We start from the raw sequence: 23,701 nt of genomic DNA, 5'->3' as shown, positions 1-23,701 counted from the left end.
GGGAAGGCTTTCTCTGTTGGCTCTGGAGGAAGGTCTGTATCAACAATCTTCTTGCAGTCTAGGAGCTTCTCTGCACAGGAACCTCAGGTCCAAAGGATGCACTCTGCTCCCGGCACTGCTTTCTTGGTGGTATGAGGTCCCCATGTCTCTCTGCTTGCTTCTCTCTTTTATATCTCAAAAGAGACTGGTTTAAGACACTATCTAATCTTGTAGATCTCATCAATGTAACTGCTGCTAATCCATCTTAACAACATCAGTGATAGGATTTACAACACACGAAAATCTCATCAAATGACAAAATGGTGGACAATCACACAATACCCGAAATCATAGCCTAACCAAGTTAACACATATTTTGGGGGGAGACAATTCACTCCATGACAGGGGATTACTAATAAAGAACAGAGTTTAATCCACTCTAAACCTGTCCCCATATCCCTTGGTTCTATAAAGTGTTTACATACCTTTTTACTCAATAATGATATCCTAGTTAATTTAGGGTTTGGAAACCCTGGTGGTGTAGTGGTTAAGCACTATGGCTGCTAACCAAAAGGTCGGCAGTTCAAATCCACCAGGTACTCCTCGGAAACTCTATGGGGCAGCTCTACTCTGTCCTATAGGTTCACTATGAGTTGGAGCAGACTCAACAGAACAGGTTTGGCTTTTTTTTAAGTTAATTTAACAGGAAAAGAGTCGTTATCTAAATGGAATTGTTATATACAATTCAATCAACAAGGAGAGACGCTACCTGATGGCCACCACAAGGCTGAAGGGACTTCATCAGAAGCTTTATGCTATTTACAGGCACTTAGCATGTCTTCAGAAGAGAACAGTCCTTCCACTTCTTCTATTTCTTTAGATGATCTTTCCTCTATGGAAACTCTGGTGGCATAGTGGTTAAGAGCTACAGCTGTTAACCAAAAGGTCAGCAGTTTGAATCCACCAGGCACTCCCCGGAAACCCTATGAGGCAGTTCTACTCTGTTCTTTAGGGTCGCTATGAGTCGGAATCGACTCGACGGCAATGACAACAGGTACGAGGGCTTGCAAATCAGCATCTGGATGATCAGTATATATTTACACAGACTCACGGTATGGTTTTAGGCTTACCCATGATTTTGCCATGTTATAGAAACAAAGGGGGCTCCTAACCTCTTCAGGGTCCCAAATTAAGAATGGCCCCTTAGTGGGTGACCTCTTAGAAGCCTTTTGTGTTTCTGTGATATCCAAGCCCATCAACCTAAATACCCCAACAGGAAATTAAGGGAAACAGCTGATAGCACAGAAAAACAGGCTGCTTCACAACATCTTGTTTTAAAGGTACCCCACAATGTCTTCATCTATAATTGAGACAGTTCTAATCTCAATCATGGTAAAAAGGAGGAATATAATTCACAACAAACGAATGGATATAATCATGACATTTATGTGGTTTTACAGCTGTTTTCAGACACCAGCAAGAAGTCCCAAAGGATGAAATGGAGACTCGGGAAAAAGCTGATTGCTATTAATAGCCACTAAGTTATGAGTCTCCCCAGTGGCACAGAGGTTAAAAGCTACAGCTGCTAACTCAAAAGGTCAGCAGTTGGAGGCCACCAGGCACTCCCTGGAAACCTTATGGGGCAGTTCTACTCCATGCAATAGGGTTGCTATCAGTCAGAATCAACTCGACAGCAATGGATTTTGTTTTTTAAGTTATGAGGAGGCCCTACTAATACCACTGTCCCACTGAAATTTTTGCATGTTCCCATGATTCCAAGCTTATGTGAACAAGCACATTCAAGACAAGATGAGATGATTGCTATATTACAAAAACATTGGGGGCGAGATTTTTCTGGAGCTGCAGAATATGTTTCTCATTGTCCTACTTGTTCTCAACATAGTATTTTAACTCCTGTAATTAGAGATATCCTTAGCCGTGATCGTGTTAACAAAGATCCTTCTTATCCTTCTGAGCTACTTATAGAAGATGACTGTACTTCTGATACAATTTCATTTGAACACCTTTTTGTAAATCAAAGGTTAGCTTCAAAGGACGAAACTGAGATGTGGAAAAAACATGACTGTTCCAAGGAATCTACTTCCAGGGTATGGATGGGACCTAACCAGTTGCCTGCTCTTCCTAAATCTCTCCAAATCCCCATAATGAAGGCTTACAAATGAACTCCCATTTGGGAAGGAATAAAATGATGGTTATGTCAAAGAAATATTGGTGGGGACACTTTCTTGAGGCCACTGATTATATTACCTCTCACTGCTCTATATGTTCACAATTTAATTCAGGCAAACCATATTAAGTCCCGCCTACGACATACCCCTTGCCTTCAAGGCCCATGCTCGAATGTCAGATTGATTTTATCCAACTTTCACCAGCCAATGGATACAAATTTATGTTGCTAATGATGTGCAGATTTTCTCACTGGATGAAAGGCTTTTTGAGCCACTGAGCTACTGCAAACTTTGTAGCTAAGCAACTCCTTGAAAATATTATCTCTACCTGTGGAGCCCCAAAAACTCTTTGCAGTAATCAGGGTACTCATTTTACTGGCCTAGTTATAAGGAGATATGTAAAATTTTCCCAATTCTTCAGAGGCTCCATTGCCCTTACCACCCTCAATCATCGGACGTGGTGGAAAAACTAATGGCATCATAAAAACTCAATTGGCGAAACTCTCTGCATCTCTACACCTGGCCTGGACCCAAGTCCTTCCCTCTGTCCTCCTCACTTTAAGATCTACTCCCTTTGGATGACACAAGTTGACTCCCTATGAAATCATTACTGGATGGCCTAGGGCCCTCTCTTATTGGTCAGCCTGGATTGACTCCAATTTAATTCAAACTAGTATAATGAAATACTGTCAGCCTTTAATAGAGTACTCCAAGGAGTACTCTGCCCAGGTAAAAACTGCTTTTGATAACTGAAACCAGACTTGCCATATCTGCCTCCTGTTAAACCTGGAGATTGTTTATTAGAAAAGACATCAATTGAAAAACTCCCTTGAGCCTCACTGGAAAAGGCCACACTTGGTGTTATAGATTGAATTGTGTCACCCCAAAATGTGTATCAACTTGGCTAGGCCATGATTCCCAGTATTGTATGATTGTTCACCATTTTGTCATCTGGTATGATTTTCCTGTGTGTTGTAAATCCTACCTCTTTGGGGCTTTGGTGGTATGGTGGTTAAGGCTGGCAGTTTCAATCCACCAGCTGCTCCTTGGAAACTCTACAGGGCAGATCTACTCTGCTCTATACGGGCACTATGAATTGGAATCGACTCGACAGCAACAAGTTTGGTTTTTTATGGTGTGATGTTAATGAGGCAGAATTAGAGGCAGTTACGTTAATTGAGGCAGGACTCAGTCTACAAGATTAGGTTGTATCTTGAGTCAATCTCTTTTGAGATATAAAAGAAGTGAGCAATGAGACAGGGGGACCTCGTGCCACCAAGAATGAAGAGCCAGGAGGGGAGCACGTCCTTTGGACCCATGGTCCCTGCACTGAGAAGCTCCTAGACCAGGGGATGATTGATGACAAGGACCTTCCCTCATAACCAACAGAGAGAGAAAGCCTTCCCCTGGAGCTGGTACCCTGAATTCAGACTTCTAGCCTCTTAAACTATGAGAGAATAAATTTCTTTTTGTTAAAGTCATCCACTTGAGGTATTTTTGTTGGATAAGATAAAATTTGGTACTGGGAGAGTGGGGTGCTGTTCTAACAGATGCCTAAAATGTGGAAGCGGTTTTGAAAATGTGATTGCTTAGAAGTTGGAAGAGTTTTAAGATGCCTAAGCTTGGAGCCCAGGTGGCGCAGTGGTTAAGAGCTATGGCTGCTAACCAAAAGGTCAGCAGTTCGAATCCACGACCCACTCCTTGGAAACACTATGTGCAGTTCTACTCTGTCCAACAGAGTTGCTGTGAGTCAGAATTGACTCGAAGGCAACAGGTTTGGTTTTGGTTTAATAGTAAAAGCCTAGATTGCCTTGAAGAGACCATTGGAGGAATTATGGATGTCAAAGGCAATTCTAGTGAAGACTCAGGAGGAAGTGCGGAGAGCTGTAACATCGGAGACAGAGCAGACAGTGAGAAGCAGCAGCAGAGAAATGGCAGCAGCAGAACCAGGAGACCTGTGTGGGACAGCGCTGGAGCCGAACCATGGAGAAGGGCTGAATGCCTTCAGCCAGGATGCTTCCTGGTAGAGTGGGGTGAGCATCTAGGCATTTATCAGTGGAGCTAGACTTGCTGACCCAGGGAGTAAGAGAGCTGAGTGCCTTTTGGCCAAGGTTACTGGTGGAGTGGGATGCCTCTAGACACTTATCAGTGGAGCTAAAGAGCTATGAAACACTTGCCCAAGCAGGGCAGACTCTGGGCTGGCCCAAGAGCCTGAGGGGCCAAGAGGCCAAGGAACCAGAAGCTGAAGAACACAGGAAGCAGTGCTGCCTCAGTCTCAAAGGGCAGGGCCACGACCTCTGGGGTCTCAAAGGGTGGAGCCATGGCCTCTGGGGTTTCAAAGGGTGGGGCCATGGTCTCCTAGGTTTCAAAGAGCCATATCTTCATCAACTCAGTTCTGGAGTGCAGGGCTGACTTTCATGAGTGCCGGCAGGATGGGGCCAGATCTGTTGTCCAAATCTGAGGGGGCAGGGCCACTACGCCCAAGGGGCAGAAAATGGAGCCTTCTAGGGCCGAGGGAGCAGGGTAGCCACTCAGATGGACTAGAAGAACGGGGCTGCCCAAATCCAACGGAGCAGAGTTGCCATTCCAGTGGGCCTGGAAGGTGGAGCTGAAGCCCAGGGCTGAGTGGCCTCCACCCAGAATCCGGACACTGTTGCCAACACCCATAGTCTGGAGGGCAGGGCCACTGCCTAAATGGTCTCATAGAACAGAGGATTATTTTCAAGTCTTGAGAGCTAATGTAATTTGTCCTGCTGACTTGCTTGGTGCCTTTTATGCCTTTTTTTCCCTCCAATTACTCCCATTTGTAATGGAAATGTCTACCTTGTGGCTGTTCCACCACTGTACGCTGGAAGCAGATAATCTGTATTCTAGATTTCACAGATGAGAAATTTTTGGATTTTGTAGTGACAGTTGATTTAAGACTTTCACTATGATATGATAGGGCGAATGTGTTTTACATGTGGCAAGGACACGTATTTTTGGGGCCAAACGGTGGAATGGTATGGACTGAACTGTGTCTCCCAAAAATGTGTGTGGTAAATCCTAACCCCTATACCTGTGGTTATGAGTCAGAATCTACACAAGGGGTTTGTTTTGTGGTTTTATACCTAAGCTTAGAATCACCTTTGAGAATTGGTTTTCTCTGTTATGTTAATGAAGCAGTATAAATGTAGGGTGTGCCTTAAGTCAATCTCTTATGAGACTCAAAGAGAGCAAATTAATCAAGCAGCAAGCAAGCAGAGATGGGGGAAGATAGAGGTCATGTTACATGAAAATCACCATGTTTGCCAAGAAATAGAAGCTGAAAAGAGACCTCCCCTCAGAGCCCACAGAGAAAGTCTTCCCACAGAGCTGGGTCTCTGAACACAGACTCCTAGCCTAAACAGTGAGAAAATACATTAAAGCCACTCATTTGTGGTATTTCTGTTATAGTAAAAGGACTAGATAAATAAGATAGGAGGGTTCCCAGCACAGAGCTTCCATGTCACAAAAAAAGATGCACTACCCTCCCATGTGTGATGTCTTTCACCAACTAGGGAGGCATCTGTGTCCACAGGTTTTATTGGGGGGCTCATTAAATAATGCCAACTCCAGACTTTTTCACTGAGGTCAGCTGATATCACAAGGCGATCACGAGATGATTACAAGGTTAATATTACACCTTAAGTGTTTCTGTTCTGGCCAGCCCCTACCCAAAAGTCACCTCATTAGCATAACCTCCTAGGTTAGGTGTGGTCTAGAGCCCTCATCAAAGACATTTATGATTACTGGGGAAACCCCAAGGCTTTTTTTTTAGAGGTTTTCTCTCAGGAACCAAGGACAAAGACCAAATTCTTTCCGTAAAGCTAATGTAAACCCCACACAAGTGCTGAAGAATAAAATCACTTAATCACCCATCTAGGTATCTCTACAAATTTATAGTTTTATATTTGGGCCCTAAATGTTGCTCAAAAATTCTTGCTCTCGTATTCCTCACAAATGGTATGCTATACCTTTATCACTCTTGTTCCTTCAACAAGCATCTATTGAACACAAATATGTGTCAGCCGTTGTGTTGTATGCCAGGAATAATTAATTAATTAATTAATTAATTAATTAATGTTACAGCTCCTGCTGTGGCCACGGGATATAGCTTCTCAGGTTGTCTATGCCACAACTCTAGAGAACACCATTCACGTCACCGCTGTGTGAGTAGCGTCCCCTGGAGTTGCTAAGCACACAACCTGTACAATCCTAGAGAGGCCCTAGTCCCTGCTTTTGAAAGTGAACTGTCCAAAGGGGGAAGACTGAGACCTAAACATGGGAACAATTCAGTGAACAATTACACAAGGAGGTAATCAGAGGGGCCTGTGAGGACATGGAGAAGTACAAAAATTGTTTACCCCACCTCCTTCCTCTCAGAAGGCACTGCCAATCCCTTCCCAGGAAATAATCCATGGGGCATCACGTGCCCTATGCTCTTTAATTTCCCTCTCCACACTCCGCTAGATATCACCTGAATTTTTATCCATCCCTCCCTTTTGTCTCAGAGAAAGATACTGCGCTACTCCTAGTAACCCCTCCTCCCCTGACTTTGAGTCCATTCTCTCATGTCTCCTCCAGAAAAACGATTCTTCCTCTTCTATATTTTTATTCTCTTTCCCCCCTTCATTGGTTCTTTGCCCTTAGCCTGTAAAAATGCTAAAATCTTTTCTATCTTTAAAAAGATGTTCCTTGCTCCTTCTATCCCAACTTGTTACCACTTTCTCCTTCCCTCACTGGACATGCCTCTGTAAAAAGCACTCTACATGCTCACCTCCTAATCATTCCATGACCCATCATCTGGCTTAAACCTTCATCATTTCTCTGAAACTGTTCTTCTAAGCCACCACAGTGACTTCATACTTGGGAACACAGGCAAGAGTGATTTAGTTAATGCTACCTGAGGACGTCAGAAAAGATTTCCAAGAAGATGTTTTTTGACTCTTAAAATATGAGTATGTATTCTCAAGTGGGATTAATCCCAGGAATGCAAGCGTGGTTTAACATCAGAAATTCAATCAATGTTATACATCACATTAACAGAACAAAAGAAAATGATTATCTCAATAGATGCAGAAAAAGTGAGTGACAAAATTCAACACCCTTTCGTGATTAAAACACTCAAAAAGACAGGAATAGAAGGAAAATGCTCAATATAATACAGGGCATTCATGAAAGACCCACAGCTAACATCATACTCAATGGAGAAAGACTGAGAGCTTTCTCATTAAGGTTACAGGCAAGACAGGAATGCCCACTCTCATCACTGCTATTCAACAAGTTTCTGTAAGTTCTAGCCAGAGCACTTAGGCTGGGAAAAAAAGGAAAAGGAAAAAAAAAGGTATCCAAATTGGGAAGGAGGAAGTACAACTATCCCTCTTCCCAGGTGTCATGATCCTACATAGAGAAACCCTCCCCCCCCCAAAGAATTCATAAGAAAGCTATTAGGATAAATGAATTGAGCAAGGTGAAAAAATCAGTAACACAAAAATCAGTAAGGTTTCTACGTATCAAAAATAAGCAAGTGGAAAAGGAAATTAAGTAACATTACCATTTACAATAGCATCTAAAAGAATAAACCAAAAACCAAACCCACTGCTGACAAGTCAAGTCTGACTCACAGCGGCCCTAAAGGACACAGTAGAACTTTGCCAAAGGGTTTCCAAAGGCTGGCTGGTAGATTTGAACTGTCAGTCTCTTGGCTCACAGCCAAGCTCTTAACCACTGTGCCACAATGGCTCCCGAAAGAATAAAGTACCCAGTAATAAATTTAACACAGAAAACTATAAAATATTACTAAAAGAAATGAAAGAAGACTTAAATAGAAGGACATTTGTTTTCCTGTGTGCAAATTCTTTGGCTGTCAGGGAAAAGCTGGAGATGAAGCAGGAAAGGCAGACAGAACTTCATGATGCCTTGGAAAACAGGGACTGGAACAACATGGTCAAATTGTTACAAGTCATACTCTATCCTGTCTAAGACTGTTCCTTCAAAATCCTTGCAGTGGCTTCCTAACTTGTCTTACTTCCATGTTTATAATTCAACGACATTTTTTATGTTTGAACTCAAAGTCTTCTAATCACCTCCCATAATGTTACAAATTCAATAATGAGCTTTCCTTGCAGCCTTTAATACTAACAGTTCAGAACTCATTTCCATTTCCATAAACTCCTTCAGGTAAGAGTTTACCTCCCACCTAAAAGGACAGTACCTATTTCCCAGCACAAAGGACAGGCAAGGTGCACCGTAGGTACACAACGATGCTCACCGAGAGAAACAATGAGCAAGGATGGCAATATTAGCTTAAATTTGCAGAGCATCTAAAATGTAACTACATACTATGCAAAGTATTTAACATGACTTATTTCATCTAATCCCCACAACTACTTGTGATAGATACTATCATTTTCATTTCATTTCATAGATAAGGAAATGGTGGCCCAGAGAGCTTATGTAACTGGCAGAAGGTAACACATCTAAAAAGTACCAGAGCCTAGATCTGAACCGGTCTGACTACAGAGTTCAATCTCTTTACATCGTACTTTCCAAGAGGGAAAAAGCCCCAAACTGGTAAAGAAGGTCAACAAAGGAGTTAAAGCTATACCCTGGAAGCAGTGACTATAACCAAGGACACAGAGGAGAAAGCACAGCTCACCTTCCACCTGGCTGTCAGGAGCATAGCTTCCATAGCCTGGTCTTTCAGAATCGACAGGATCCCGGTGTTCAGGCTAAGCTGAAGGGTAAGATTAGGGTAAAAAAAAGATAGTGAGTAAGGCCTGCAGTAATTTGAATCTTTCTCACGAGGCAGAACTGAGACAAGGAATTCTAATAGGGCCAAGGATGATGCCCTCCCAAATACCTCAGCTAAAATGAAGTCACTGTGTTTGATGTTGGACTGTGTGATGAAATGAAATAAGCTGCTAAAGTAGTCCACCCAGGTATTTCTGAAGTTAGATCAATTTACAAAGCTTTATCCAAGATGTTCTGCAGCACCTCTTATAGACTCAGCTGAGAGAGTGCCAAAATGATTTTAGGACAGTTATGGGAAGTTTTAGGCTGCATATCATATACCAGGAGATTATTACAATAAATTCAATACTGTTACCCTCAGGGCCTCTATGCAAGTGATGGGATACAGGTGATTTCCAGTTTCTTCCTGTGCTTCTATTTTCCAAATTCTACAATGAACTTATTTTACTCTCATTGAACAAATCCACATACACAGGAAGTAGGTTTTATCTTTCTTCCTTCTGTCATTTGAAAATAAAATTACCCATCAGTTTAGCTTGGCCTGGAGACATTAATCTCCAAACTTGGCTCCCTTCCCCTAAATCTAGCCTTACAGCTCTCCAGAAAGTGAGGTCATTTCAAGTAGTATCACAGAGCTTCATCTTTGTTTTTCTAAGACTTTAAATGCTCACCTATTCCCAACCCTTCTCCTACTAACAGCCCCACCCACTAACAAGCTGACTAGGGAGGTGTTCTGGGGGCCTACAACTACCCTGTAGAAGGTCTCACAATAGCAGACCTGCTTCCTATGCTTCCTTTTCACCTGTGTACTGCAGGCACACTTCTGCAAAGCCCTCTCAGTCTTGGGGTTTGGAGCTATTGTAGAAGTAGATCCCATAGGCTCATCCTGGTACTTAGAACGCCAACATAAATGCCAGGTGTGTATCATAAATCTTGAAATTTACATTCATCTATTCTGACAAGCTGGTGTTGAATTAAAATTAATGGCCATTTATGCCAGGTACAAACTTCCCAAGAATAGGGAGTTTTTAAAAATGTTCTAAACAGAAGGACTTTTCCAGAAAAACCACCTGACATTGAAGGATGCTTCTGAGTTACCCTACAGATCACAAACAATCCCGACAAACGAGTACACCTATAAAACCAACCTTACAAGACTCTCCCTTTAATTAAGGAAATACTTAAGACTCGGACATTGTAACATCCCAAACGGAAATCCTCTAGCTGCCTTTAAAAACTGTATACTTGGGCAGCCTCAAGGAGCTCCTCTCCACTTTCGGTTCTGACGCTACCTAACTGCAATCAGCTCTTGCTCAGTAAGCCTCACATCACTCATCAACCCTGCTGGCCACTGATTTCCTCTGTCACTGGTATGTCATCTCCTGGGGTGTACAGGACAGCACCATTAATCATTAATTTTATGAACATTCCAAGGGTTTACTTCTCAGGGCTTGTCCCAGGGTCTGCACCATGACTCCACAAGAAGTTACTTTGAGTAAACTAAGTCCGACGCCTTAATTAACTCTTTCCTTTTGGGAGATTTTTAACTGTATTCAGATCTCTGGGGTTATTGCACTTTAGTTTAAGAAAAATTTTAAAAAGTCATTTGTTTTCCAGTAAAAATGACATGTGTTAAAGAAAAAATGGTCCCCCTATTTGAACTTAACTTGAACCCTTCTGAGAAACTGGGCATCTCTAGTATGGGCAATTATGAGAAAAATCAGCTAAATGCTTTTTTTTTTAAAAGGAATATTTTATTATGTTTTTGGTGAAGGTTTACATAGCAGTTTAGGTTTCCATTCAACAATTTCTAAACAACTTGTTCAGCGACACTGGTTACATTCTTCACAATGCTTGAATATTCTCATTGTATCTGTTACGATTTTTCCATTAATCTAGTTTCCCCGCCCCCTTACATTCTCACCTTTGTTTTAAACTAATTGTTGACCATTTGGTCTCATACAGATAATTTTTTAAAGGAGCACAGTACTCACAGCTGATATTATTTTGTGAGCCAATCTATTATTTGGCTACAAGGTCACCTCAGGGGATAGTTTCGGTGGAAGGTTTAAAGAGCATCTTAGGGTGATAGTGTTGGGGAATCCTCCAGTCTCAACTGGTCTAGTAAGTCTGTTTTGTTTTTGTTTATTGTTTCTAAAGATTTGAGGTCCTGTTTCACATTTTCCTCCCATTCTATCATGATCCTTCTCTTGTGGCCTGATCAGAATGGTCGGTAGTGGTGGCCCAGCACCACATAGTCTTCCTGGTCTCAGCGTAGATGAAACCCATTGTTTTTGTAGAGTATTGGTCCTGTAGACTAGTTTCTTATTGAGTCTTTCATGTACTACTTTCTCTTTTGCTCTGGATGAGTAGAGTTCAACAGCTGTAACTTGGATGGCCACCTGCAAGCTTTTAAGGGCCCAGACACTTACCGAAGGAGGATGTAGAACATAAACCTTACGAACGATATTATGCCAATTGACCGGATGTCCCACGAGACTATGGTCCTAAGCCTTCAAACCCAGAAAACCAATCCTGAAAAGTGTTCGGTTATGTCTAAGAAGTATATGTAACTATGCACCTTATGTGCTTTACTATACATATATGAATATATACGAATACATACATACATGCATATATATGTATATACGTATCCATACATGTATATACATATATATACCAACATAAAAAAAAGCCACTGCCTTCGAGTCGATTCTGACTCATAGGGACCCTATAGGACAGAGTAGAACTGCCCCATAGAGTTTCCAAGGAGCGCCTGGTGGATTTGAACTGCCAACCTTTTGGTTAGCAGCCGTAGCTCTTAACCACTACCCCATCAGGGTTTCCACATATATATACATACATCTATACCAATATACATATATACCTACAAAATCAAAACCAAACTCATTGCTGTGGAGTTGATTCTGACTCACAACAACGCTACAGGTCAGAGTAGAACTGCCTCGTAGGGTTTCCAAGAAGTGGCTGGTAGATTCCAACTGCTAACCATTTTTTTTTTTTTTGGTCAGCAGCCAAAAAGCTCTTAATAAAAGCACCAGGAGGGCTCCACACAGACACACCTGAACACATGGTTTTTGGCTGTTGTTGTTGCTGTAAAATTATATATATATCACAGCAATTACCAAACAGTCTTTTTTTCTTGCATACGCATTAGTGACATTGTTTACCTTCGTCAAGCCATTAACAGTTTACACTCATTCGGTGTTACCTTTCCCATCACCAAAAATAGCAAGGGTCTACTGTCAAGAGACATCTATCTACAACAGAAACAATACCGGAGATTGCATGATAGAATTTTGCAAGACTAATGACTTATTCACCGCAAATATCTTTTTCCAACAACATAAAGAGCGACTATACATGTGCCTCTCATCGGATGGAAAATACAGGAAACAGACTGACTACATTTGAGGAAAGAGACAATAGAAAAGCTCGATATCATCAGTCAGAACAAGGCCAGAGGATGACTACAGAACAGACCATCAGTGCTCATATACGAATTTAAGCTGAAGCTGAAGAAAATTAAAACAAGTCCACAGAGCCAAAGTATGACCTTGAGTATATCCCGCCTGAATTTAGAGACCATCTCAAGAAAATATTTGACACATTGAACACTAATGGCCGAAGAACAGATGAGCTGTGGGATGACACCAAGGACATCATCCATGAAGAAAGCAAAAGGTCATTAAAAAGACAAGCAAGAACTGTTTACAATAGCAAAAAGATGGAAGCAACCAAGGTGCCCATTAACAGATGAATGGATAATAAATTATGGTATATTTACACAATGGAATACTACGCATCGATAAAGAACAGTGAGGAATCTGTGAAACATTTCATAATGTAGAGGAACCTGGAAGGCATTATGCTGAGTGAAATCAGTCAGTTGCAAAAGGACAAATATTGTATAAGACCACTATCATAAGAACTCGAGAAATAGTTTAAACTGAAAAGAAAACATTCTTTTGTGGTCACGAGAGGTGGGAGGAAGGGAGGGTGGGAGAGGGGCATTCACTAATTAGATAGTAGATAAGAACTACTTTAGGTGAAGGGAAGACAGCACACAATACAGGGGAGGTCAGCACAATTGGACTAAAACAAAAGCAAAGAGGTTTCCTGAATAAACTAAATGCTTCGAAGGCCAGCGTAGCAGGGGCAGGGGGGCTGGGGACCACGACTTCAGGGGACATCTAAGTCAACTGGCATAATAAAATCTATTAAGAAAACATTCTGCATCCCACTTTGAAGAGTGGCATCTGGGGTCTTAAAACGCTAGCAAGCAGCCATCTACGATGCATCAATTGGTCCATCAACCCACCTGGATCAAAGGAGAATGAAGAACACCAAGGACACAAGGTGATTACGAGCCCAAGAGACAGAAAGGGCCACATGAACCAGAGACTACATCATCCTGAGACCAGAAGAACTAGACGGTACCTGGCTACAACCAATGACTGCCCTGACAGGGAACACCACAGAGAACCTCTGAGGGAACAGGAGAGCAGTGGGATGCAGACCCCAAATTCTCATAAGACCAGACTTAATGGTCTGACTGAGACTAGAGGGACCCCGGTGGTCATGGCCCCCAGACCTTCTGTTGGCCCAGGATAGGAACCATTCACGAAGCCAACTCTTCAGACATGGATTGGACTGGACAGTGGGTTGGAGAGGGATGCTGGTGAGCAGTGAGCTTCTTAGATCGGGTGGACACTTGAGACTATGCTGGCATCTCCTGCCCGGAGGGGAGATGAGTGGGTGGAGGGGGTTAGAAGCTGTCGAAACAGACATGAAAGGAGAGAATGGAGGGAGAGAGTGGGCTGTCTCATTAGGGGGAGAGTAACTGGGAGTGTGTAGCAAGGTGTACATGGGTTTTTGTGTGAGAGACTGACTTGATTTGTAAACTTTCACTTAAACCACAATAAAAATTATTAAAAAAAAAAAAGACAGGCAAGAAAGAAAAGACCAAAATGGATGTCAGAACAGACTCTGAAACTTGCTCTTGAACACAAGAGTAGCTGAAGTACATGGAAGAAATGAGGAAGTAAAAGAGGTGAACAGAAGATTTCAAAGGGTGACTCGAGAAGACAGTAAAGTATTATAACGAAACATGCAAAGACCTGGAGTTACAAAAACCAAAAGGGAAGAACATGCTCAGCATTTCTCAAGCTGAAAGAACTGAAAAAACATATAAGCCTAGACTTGTAGTTTTGAAGGATTCTATTGGCAAAATATTGAGGAGTATTGGCAAAATATTGAGGAAGCATCAAAAGGGGATGATGGAAAACAGAGTCACTGCACCAAAAAGAACTGGCCAATCTGCAACCATTTAGGAGGTAGCATGTGATCAAGAACCAATGTTGTTGAAGGAAGAAGTCCAAGCTGCACTGAAGGCACTAGCAAACAACAAGGCTCCAGGATTTGACAGAAAACCAACTGAGATGTCTCAACAAACGTAGCGCTGGAGGTGCTCACTCCTTTATTCAAAAAATATGGAAATTAGGCTAGATAAAGAAATAAAGGGCATCCGGGTTGGTAAGGAAGAAGTAAAAGTATCTCTATTTGGAGATGACATGATCTTATATACAGAAAACCCTAAAGAATCCTTAAGAAAACTACTGAAACTAATAGTAGAGGTCACCAGAATATCAGGGTACAAGATAAACACACAAAAATTAGTTGGATGCCTCTACACCAACAAAAAGAACATCGAAGAGGAAATCACCAAATCAATACCATTTACAGTAGCCCCCAAGAAGATAAAATACTTACAAATAAATCTTACCAAAGACATAAAAGACCTATAGAAAGAAAACTACAAGACACTACTCCAAGAAACCAAAAAAGACCTACATAAGTGGAAAAACATACCTTACTCATGGATAGAAAACGTAACATTGTAAAAATGTCTATTCTGCCAAAAGCCATCTCTAGATACAATGCAATTCCAAGCCAAATTCCAGCTGTATTTTTTAATGAGATGGAGAAACAAATCACCTACTTCAAAAGGAAGGGAAAGAGGCCCAGGGTAAGTAAAGCATTACTGAAAAAGAAAAGCAAAGTGGGAAGCCTTGCTCTACCTGATTTTAGAACCGATTATACCGCCATGGTAGTCAAAACAGCCTGGTACTGGTACAACAACAGATACATAGACCAATGGAACAGAATTGAGAACCCCAGACATAAATCCATCCACATATGAGCAACTGATATTTGACAAAGGCCCAAAGTCAGTTAAATGGGGAAAAGACAGTCTCTTTAACACATGGTGCTGGCATAACTGGATATCCATCTGCAAAAAAATGAAACAAGACCCATACCTCACACCATGCACAAAAACGAACTCAAAATGGATCAAAGACCTAAATGTAAAATCTAAAATGATAAAGATTATAGAAGAAAGATAGGGACAATGCTAGGAGCCCTAATACATGGCATAAACAGTATACAAAACATTACTGACAACACAGAAGAGAAACTAGGTAACTGGGAGCTCTTAAAAATCAAACACCTACGCTCATCCAAAGACTTCACCAAAAGAGTAAAAAGATTACCTACAGACTGGCAAAAACTTTTTAGCTATGACATTTCCGATCAGTAGCTGATCTCTAAAATCACATGATACTGCAAAAACTATAAGAAGACAAATAACCCAATAAAAAAAAGGGCCAAGGATATGAACAGGCACTTCACTAAAGAAGACATTCAGGTAGCTAACATATACATGAGGAAATGCTCATGATCATTAGCCATTAGAGAAATGCAAATCAAAACTACAATGAGATTCCATCTCACTCCAACAAGGCTAGCATTAATCCAAAAAACACAAAATGATAAATGTTGGAGAGGTTGTGGAGAGACTGGAACACTTACACACTGCTGGTGGGAATGTAAAACGGTACAACTACTTTAGAAATTGATTTGGTGCTTCCTTAAGTCAGAAATAGAACTACCATACGATCCAGCAATCCCACTCCTTGGAATATATCCTAGAGAAATAAGAGCCTTTACACAAACAGATATATGCCCACCCACGTTCACTGCAGCACTGTTTACAATAGCAGAAAGATGGAACCAACCAAGGTGCCCAACAACAGATGAATGGATGAATAAATTACAGTATATTCACACGATGGAATACTGTGCATCGACAAAGAAAAATGATGAATCCACAAAACATTTCATAACATGGAGGAACCTCGAAGGCTTTATGCTGAGTGAAATTAGTTGCAAAAGGACAAATATTGTATGAAACCACTATTATAAGAGCTTGAAAAATAATTTAAACGGAGAAGAAAATATTCTCTGATGGTTACGAGAGTGCGGAGAGAGGGAGGAAGAGGGGTTTTCACTAGATAGTAGACAAGAACTATTTTAGATGAAGGGAAAGACAACACACAATACAGGCAAGGTCAGCACAACTGGACTAAACCAAAAGCAAAGCAGTTTCCTAACACTTTGAAGGCCAGCGTAGCAGGGGCGGGGGTTTGAGGACCATGGTTTCAGGGGACATCTAGGTCAACTGGCATAATAAAATCTATTAAGAAAACATTCTGCATTCTGGGGTCATAAACACTAGCAAGAGGCCATCTAAGATGCATCAATTGGTCTCAACCTACCTGGAGCAAAGGAGAATGAAGAACACCAAAGACAAAGGTAATTATGAGCCCAAGAGACAGAAAAGAGACAGAAAGGGTCACATAAACCAGCGACTACATCAGCCTGAGACCAGTAAGAACTAGATGGTGCCTGGCTACAACCGATGACTGCCCTGACAGGGAACACAACAGAGAAGCCCTGAGGAAGCAGGAGAGCAGTGGGATGCAGACCTCAAATTCCTGTCAAAAGACTAGACTTAATGGTCTGAGGCTAGAAGGACCCCTGAGGTCATGGTCCCCAGACTTTCTGTTAGCTCAAAACAGGAACCATTCCCAAAGCCAACTCTTCAGACAGGGACTGGACTGGACTATGGATAGAAAATGATACTGGTGAGGAGTGAGCTTCTTGGGTAAAGTAGACACATGAGACTATGTGGACAGCTCCTGTCTGGATGGGAGATGAGAGGGAAGAGGGGGTCAGAAGCTGGACAAATGGACATGAAAATACAGAGTGGAAAGGAGGAGTGTGCTGTCTCATTAGGAGGAGAGCAACTAGGAGTATACAGCAAGGTGTATATAAATTTTTGTATGAGAGACTGACGATTTGTAAACTTTCATTTAAAGCACAATAAAAATTTAAAAAATATATGGAAGATAACTATCTGGCTATCCGACTGGAAGAGATCCATGTTTGTGCCCATTCCAAAGAAAGGTGATCCAACAGAATGCAGAAATTATCTAACAATATCATTAATATCACACAGAAGTAAAATTTGGCTGAAGATAATTCAAAAAAGGTTGCAGCAGAGCATCGACAGAGAACTGCCAGAAATTCAATACAGATTCAAAAGAGGATGTGGAACGATACCACTGCTGATGTCATATGGATCTTGGCTGAAGGCAGAAAATACTAGAAAGATGTTCACCTGTGTTTTATTGACTATGCAAAGGCATGTGACTGTGTGGATCATAACAAATTATGGATAACACTGCAAAGAATGGGAATTCCAGAACACTTAATTGTGCTCATGAGGAGCCTGTACGTAGACCATGAGGCAGTCATTCAAACAGAACAACAGGTTATTAAAAAAAGAAGATATTGCACGGTTTAAAATCAGGACGGGTGTGCATCAGGGTTGTATCCTTTCACTATACTTATCCAATCTGTATGCTGAGCAAATAATCCGAGAAGCTGTACTCTATGAAGAAAAACGCAGCAACAGAATTGGTGGAAGACTCATTAACAACTGGCAATATGCAGATGACACAACCTTGCTTGCTGAAAGTGAAGAGGACTGAAGCACTTACTGCTAAGATCAGACTACAGCCTCAACATAAAAAAAAAAAATTTTTTTTTTAAAGAAAACAAAAATCCTCACAACTGGACCAATAAGCAACATCATGATATACAGAGAAATATTGAAGCCATCAAGGATTTCATTTTACTTGAATCCATAATCAACACCGATGGTGGCAGCAGTGAAGAAATCAAAGGACATATTCTATTGGGCAAATCTGCTGCAAATATTTCTTTAACGTGTTGAAAAGCAAAGATATCACTTTGAAGACTAAGGTGTGCCTGACCGAAGCCATGATACTTCTAATCGCCCAGGATGCATGGGAAAGCTGGACAATGAATAAGACCAAAGAACAGCCAGAGCTTCTGAATTACAGCGTTGGTGAAAAATACCAAATATACCATGGACTGCCAAAATAACGAACAAGTCTGTATTCGAAGAAGTACAGCCAGAATGCTCCTCAGAAGCAGGATGATGAGACTTCGTCTCATGTATTTTGGACATGTTATCAGGAGGGACAAGCCCCTGGAGAAGGACATCATGCTTCGTAAAGTTGAGGGTCAGCAATAAAGAGAAAGACCCTCAACGAGATAGACTGACACAGTGCCTGCAACAATGTGTTCTAACACAGCAATGATTTGTGAGGACGGCACAGGACTAGGCGGTGTTTCGTTCTGTTGTACACAGGGTCATTATAAGTCGGAACTGATTCCACGGCATCAGACAACAACTATCTAGGGAGTAAATCCCCCCCATCCCTGGTAACCAGCAATGAACATTAGTTTCTGTATATTTACCTGTTCATGTCATTTCATAAAAGTAAAAACATGCAATATGTGTTTTCTTGTAATTGACTTATTTTGCTCAACATAATGTCCTCCAGGTTCATCCATGTTCCAAGATGTTTTGGGAACTTATTTTTCTTTATCGCTGAGTAGTACTCCTTATATGTAGGTAGCACATTTTACTTATCCATTCATCCGTTGCTATGCACTTACATTGTTTCCAACTTTTTGCTATTGTGAATAGTGTTGCGATGAACACAGGTGTGCATGTGTATGTTCGTGTCACTTCTACTAGATTCCTAAGGTATATATCTAAGAGTGGAATTCCCGGATCATATGCTAGCTCTACCTCTAGTTGAGGAACTGTCTAATGGTTTTCCACAATGGCTGTACCATTTTGCATTCCCACCAGCAGTGCATAAGGGCTTCAATTTCTCTACATCCCCTCAAACACTTGTTATTTTCCTTTTTTTTTTTATCTTAGCCTCTAGTGAGAATGAGATGGTAACTCATTGTGGTTTTGATTTGCATTTCTCGGATGGCTGCCAATGCTGAGCATCTTCTCATGTATCTGTTGGCATTTTAATATCCTCCGCATTTTAATATCCTCTTCGGTTAAGTGTCTGGTCACGTCCTTTGCCTAGTTTTTGACTGGGTTGTCTTTTTGTTGTTAAGTTGTAGAAGTTTGCTATGTATTGTAGATACGAGGCCTTTATCAGTTACATCATTCCCAAAGATTTTTTCCCAGTCTGTAGGTTGTCTCTTTACTCTTAATAAAGTCTTTTGATGAACATAGTATTTACTTTTATGAAGTCCCAGTTATGTATTTTGATTTCTGTTGCTCGTACATTTTTTGTTGTATCTGATAGTCTATTTCTGAAAAAAACTAGGTCCCAAAGCTTCGATCCTATATTTTCTTCCAAGAACTTTATGGTTTTAGATTTAACATTTAGGTCCTTGATCCACTTTGAATTAGTTTTCATGTATGCTGTGAGATATGGGTCTTGTATTATTTTCCTGCATGTGGAAATCAACTAAGAACTTTTAAAAAATAACCATGCTAGAAAATACCCAACCACAAATGGTTAACTAAACTAACCTATAGATTACAGACCGGCAGGCTTAAGGAACCAATCTGAACTGAAGCCACACTTTTAGATAGCCCATCTTCTGCCAACTAAGCAAATGTCAACTAGTCACTGTAACCTCTCCTTTAAAAATCCTGTTTGTACTGTGTATATAAATCCAAAAAAAAAAAAACTCAAACCCATTGCCACTGAGCTGATTCCAATTCCTGGCAACCCCTGTGTAACAGAGCAGAGCTACCCTGTAGGATTTTCTTGGCTGCAATCTTTATAGAAGCAGATTGCCAGGCCTTTCTCCCATGGCACCACTGGGCAGGTTCAAACCACCAATCTTTTGGTTAGTAGCCCAGAGCAAACTGTTTTCACCACCCCGGAAGAAGCAGGGTGTCTTACAAACAATTTTTTGTTTGTTTCTATTTTTTATTTTTTGTTATTGAGAATATACACAGAACACGCACCAATTCAACAATTTCTACATGTACACTTCAGCGACATTGATTACATTCTTCGAGTTGCACAAGCATGCAGGGTTTAGCTGAGGCACGCGGGATAATTAAAAAAAAAAAAAAAACCCTAGGCTGCACATATCAAAAAGAAATTTAACTCAAATTAGATTTTGAGCTGACAGGGTTTACTGATGAACAACTGTTTGCGAACAGGGGGTCTTCTCTCTGCTTAGGCTAAACCCAGCACTGGATCATAAATTACATGATGAAGTAGGCAGACTAAAGAAAGGGGCTCTCCTTATGTAAATACATTTTAAAGAAAGTCCCTCACATACAGCACAAATTCCCTAAAAATATTGTATGGAAGCCACTCTGCTTCTTAAGCAAGGAGGCACTACAAAATATGTCTTCATCAACAACTACAAGGTTAGAGCAGGGGCTGTATCCCTGTCATTACCTAAGCTATATTTATTGAATATCTACTGTGAACCACAAGGAGCCCTGGTGGTGCAGTAGTTAAGCTCTCGGCTGTTAACCCAAAGGTCATCGGTTAAAATCCACCTGCCAGCTACTCACGTGGGGAAAAAAATGTAACAGTCAGCTGTACTTCCATAAAGATTCACACCTTTGGAAACCCTATGGAGGCAGTCCTACTCTGTCCTATAGGGGCACTATCTACGGCAACGGGTTTTTATTGTGAACCAAACACGGTGCATTTATTTGCAAATCAGCATCGTATCCGTTGCCGTCGAGTCGGTTCCGACTCATACCGCCCCTATAGAACAGAGCAGAACTTCCCCATAGAGTTTCCAAGCAGCGCCTAGTGGGTTTGAACTGCTGACCTTTTGGTTAGCAGCCGCAGCACTTAACCACTACGCTATCAGGGTTTCCAGCATCATAGCATAATCTAAAAGCCTACTTCTGAATATTGTGAACATCTCAGATTTATAATCACGTCTTGTTTTTCCCCCTAAAAAAAATACCGAACCAAATAACAGCACTAACCAGTCATTTATTCAACCGACTTTGTTCCTCTTCCATGCTGAAGACCTGACACTGCCGAAAATATTAAAAAGATAGTGCCACAGGTCTCGAAGACCCTCCGTGAATGCCCCGTAATGTTTCCCTAAACCCGGTGGTCTCTCGAGCACCTCGCGTTGCGGAAACCACCGTGGCTTCCCCACGGCACAGACCCCTCCCATCCAACTAGTTCCTTTCTCCCCAAACCTGCTCTGCACTTCCCACCTTCTGCTGCACTGCCACCTCCGGAAAGTCCTGAGTGGTCTTTTGTGTGTACCTGCGGTGGCCACCAGTACCGGACGCCCTTCTCCGGGCGCCCGGGCCGGACTGGAGGTCAGGTCGACCGACCTCTTCTCACCCAGTGGCCAACGTCGATTGGCCTACAGCGCCTCTCGCTCGCCCTACTTCCGTACACCCAGCCGAGCGACCCCACCTCCGGTCCCCTCTAGGATTCGCGGAGGCTTCACAACTCTCTGGTCGGCCACTTGGGCGCGTTGGTGAGTTGAGAGCCTTGGCCGTGGGCTTGAAGCCGCTTGACCTCCAGGCCCCGCCTCTGCCATTCCAGCCTATTCTGGCCCTTGGGAAGTCTTGGTAACGTGTGGTTTATAAACCCAGGAGAATCACATTCAAAATTCTTAAAAGTGCTGATGGACATCCACCGCTCCCTTCCGGACCCAACGTATTAAAATGTGCACTGGGTATTTTCAAAAGCTCCTCTTGTGATTCTAATGTAGGTTAACCAACCTATTAGAAAACCAAACCTGGACAGGGCCATAAAAAAAAAAAAAAGGAAAAAAAAATGCGTGTGTGTATGTATACTTATATATACCCCCAAAAATACCCAGTGCCCTCACATTATATATAACATATAATCAGTATATAATATGCCGTTATAAATCATGGAGTATATACCATCTTTTATATATCGTTATACATGTGATGGCCCAACAATTAAGGTTTGACTGCTAGCTGAAAAGATGGGTTCTAACCTACCCAGCAACTCTGTGAGAGAAAGACTTGGCAATCCATTCACAAAGATTACAGCCTAGAAAACCTTATATGGCAGTCTACTCTGTCACATGGGGGTCGCTGTGAAATCAGAAAATCAACTTGATGTCACCTAACAACATTAAAAAAAAAAACCCGAAGTCGTTGTAGGCCAGTCGATTCCAACTCATAGCAACCTATTATATATTATATATAGTGAATTAGTATATACAGGGTATTTAACAAAAATACAAAAAGTATGGGTTTATTTGAAATTATATATTATACTGTATTATTTTTCTGTTACATAAAATGCTATTATTTAAACAAAACAATAGGATTTGTTAACGGTGGCAACTACTTGTAATTAAGAGTAGGACTAATAAACAACTAATATGTGTGAGAAGATATAATAGTTTTATAATATTTTGTTCCACTCATGCAGCAACTGATTTTAACTCTTTTAATCTCTTTATTGGATATCCAAATTTTGTTGGCTGTGTTATTCTGTGTTTTGAAGGTACATAAATGTAAAACTTTTTTTTAAGAACATAAACACAATAGGACTAATGGAACAGAGGAGTCCTGGGTACTTCAAATGTTTAACCAGCTTGGATTTTAACCAAGAAAGGTTGGAGGTTCAAGTCCATGTAAAGGCCCCTAGGAAGAAAGGCCTGCCGAACTACTTCTGAAAAATCAGCTATTGAGAACCCTATGGAGAGGAGCTCTATTCCGACACACATGGAATCGCCATGGGTGGGACTCGACAGCCACTGATTTTTTTTTTTTTTTTTTCGTAAAACTGAATACAGGCAAGAGTAACATCCACATTGACTTGCATCTCTGCCCTTATCAAGCCCTCGTTACACTGATTTGCTGAGTCTGTTCAATGTGATAGTACCAAGCTAAATATCCTCTCAACAAAAATGTTTGGATAGGAGACAGTTTAGGACTTTGCTTACTAGCAACAGCAGGTTTTTAGATTTTTAGGAATTAATTTCAAGTTCTCCCAAATTTTCCATCCACTTTGTATTTTCAGGGTTGTTTTAGTAGACCAGCTGTCAATCGGATCCTTAAGGTCTATAAAATTTATTGTGTAGGTCACCGGTTCAAACTCATGATTACAATGCACTTAAGTTGCATACTTGAGTCACATCACATGGGTTGACACGACAATGAATGATCCAATATTTTGAACCACAGATCATGGCTGTCAACATCAGCGGTCAAGGCAATAGTGACTGCAGAAGGTGGATAACCTCTGCCGAATCCACTTGACAGAAAAAACTGTGTTGTTTTCAGCCCCTATTTGTTTTTTTGTTTTTTTTTTTCTTTATTTGTTGGGCTGTCCTGTGGGTTTTGTACTCCCTTCCCCCACCCTCCCAGCCTTCCATTTCTTTGCTGATTATTGGGACTGCTCTCAATCCAGGGAGAGGCTTCTAGGGATAGGGATTTTCAGTCCTGGACCCAAGAATTGCTGTTGAGTCTTTTCTGACTCATGGTGACCGCATGTGTGTCA

The 23,701-nt window shown here is 41.4% G+C and overlaps 1 protein-coding gene across 4 annotated transcripts in view; it reads right to left on the bottom strand.

The window, feature by feature from the left end:
- The window catches only part of LOC126087228 (zinc finger protein 789-like), a 40,033-nt gene extending 18,435 nt beyond the window's left edge, over window positions 1-21,598 (bottom strand). For 3 of the 4 annotated variants that reach the window (XM_049904490.1, XM_049904487.1, XM_049904489.1), the window contains exons 1-2: window positions 21,473-21,598; window positions 8,848-8,925 (exon numbers count right to left, since the gene is read on the bottom strand). Coding sequence is in view for 3 of the 4 variants with exons in the window: in XM_049904487.1 (XP_049760444.1) it covers window positions 8,848-8,880 (33 nt within the window). In the remaining variant the exon portion in view is untranslated. Of the gene's footprint in view, window positions 1-8,847; window positions 8,926-21,420 lie in introns of all 4 variants that reach the window. The other variant, XM_049904488.1, reaches the window with a different exon arrangement.
- Window positions 21,599-23,701: the final 2,103 nt, after the last annotated feature.

This window comes from Elephas maximus, chromosome 12, assembly GCF_024166365.1.
Source record: "Elephas maximus indicus isolate mEleMax1 chromosome 12, mEleMax1 primary haplotype, whole genome shotgun sequence".
NCBI classification, from domain to species: Eukaryota; Metazoa; Chordata; class Mammalia; order Proboscidea; family Elephantidae; genus Elephas; species Elephas maximus.
This window is presented reverse-complemented; position numbering and strand designations above follow the sequence as displayed.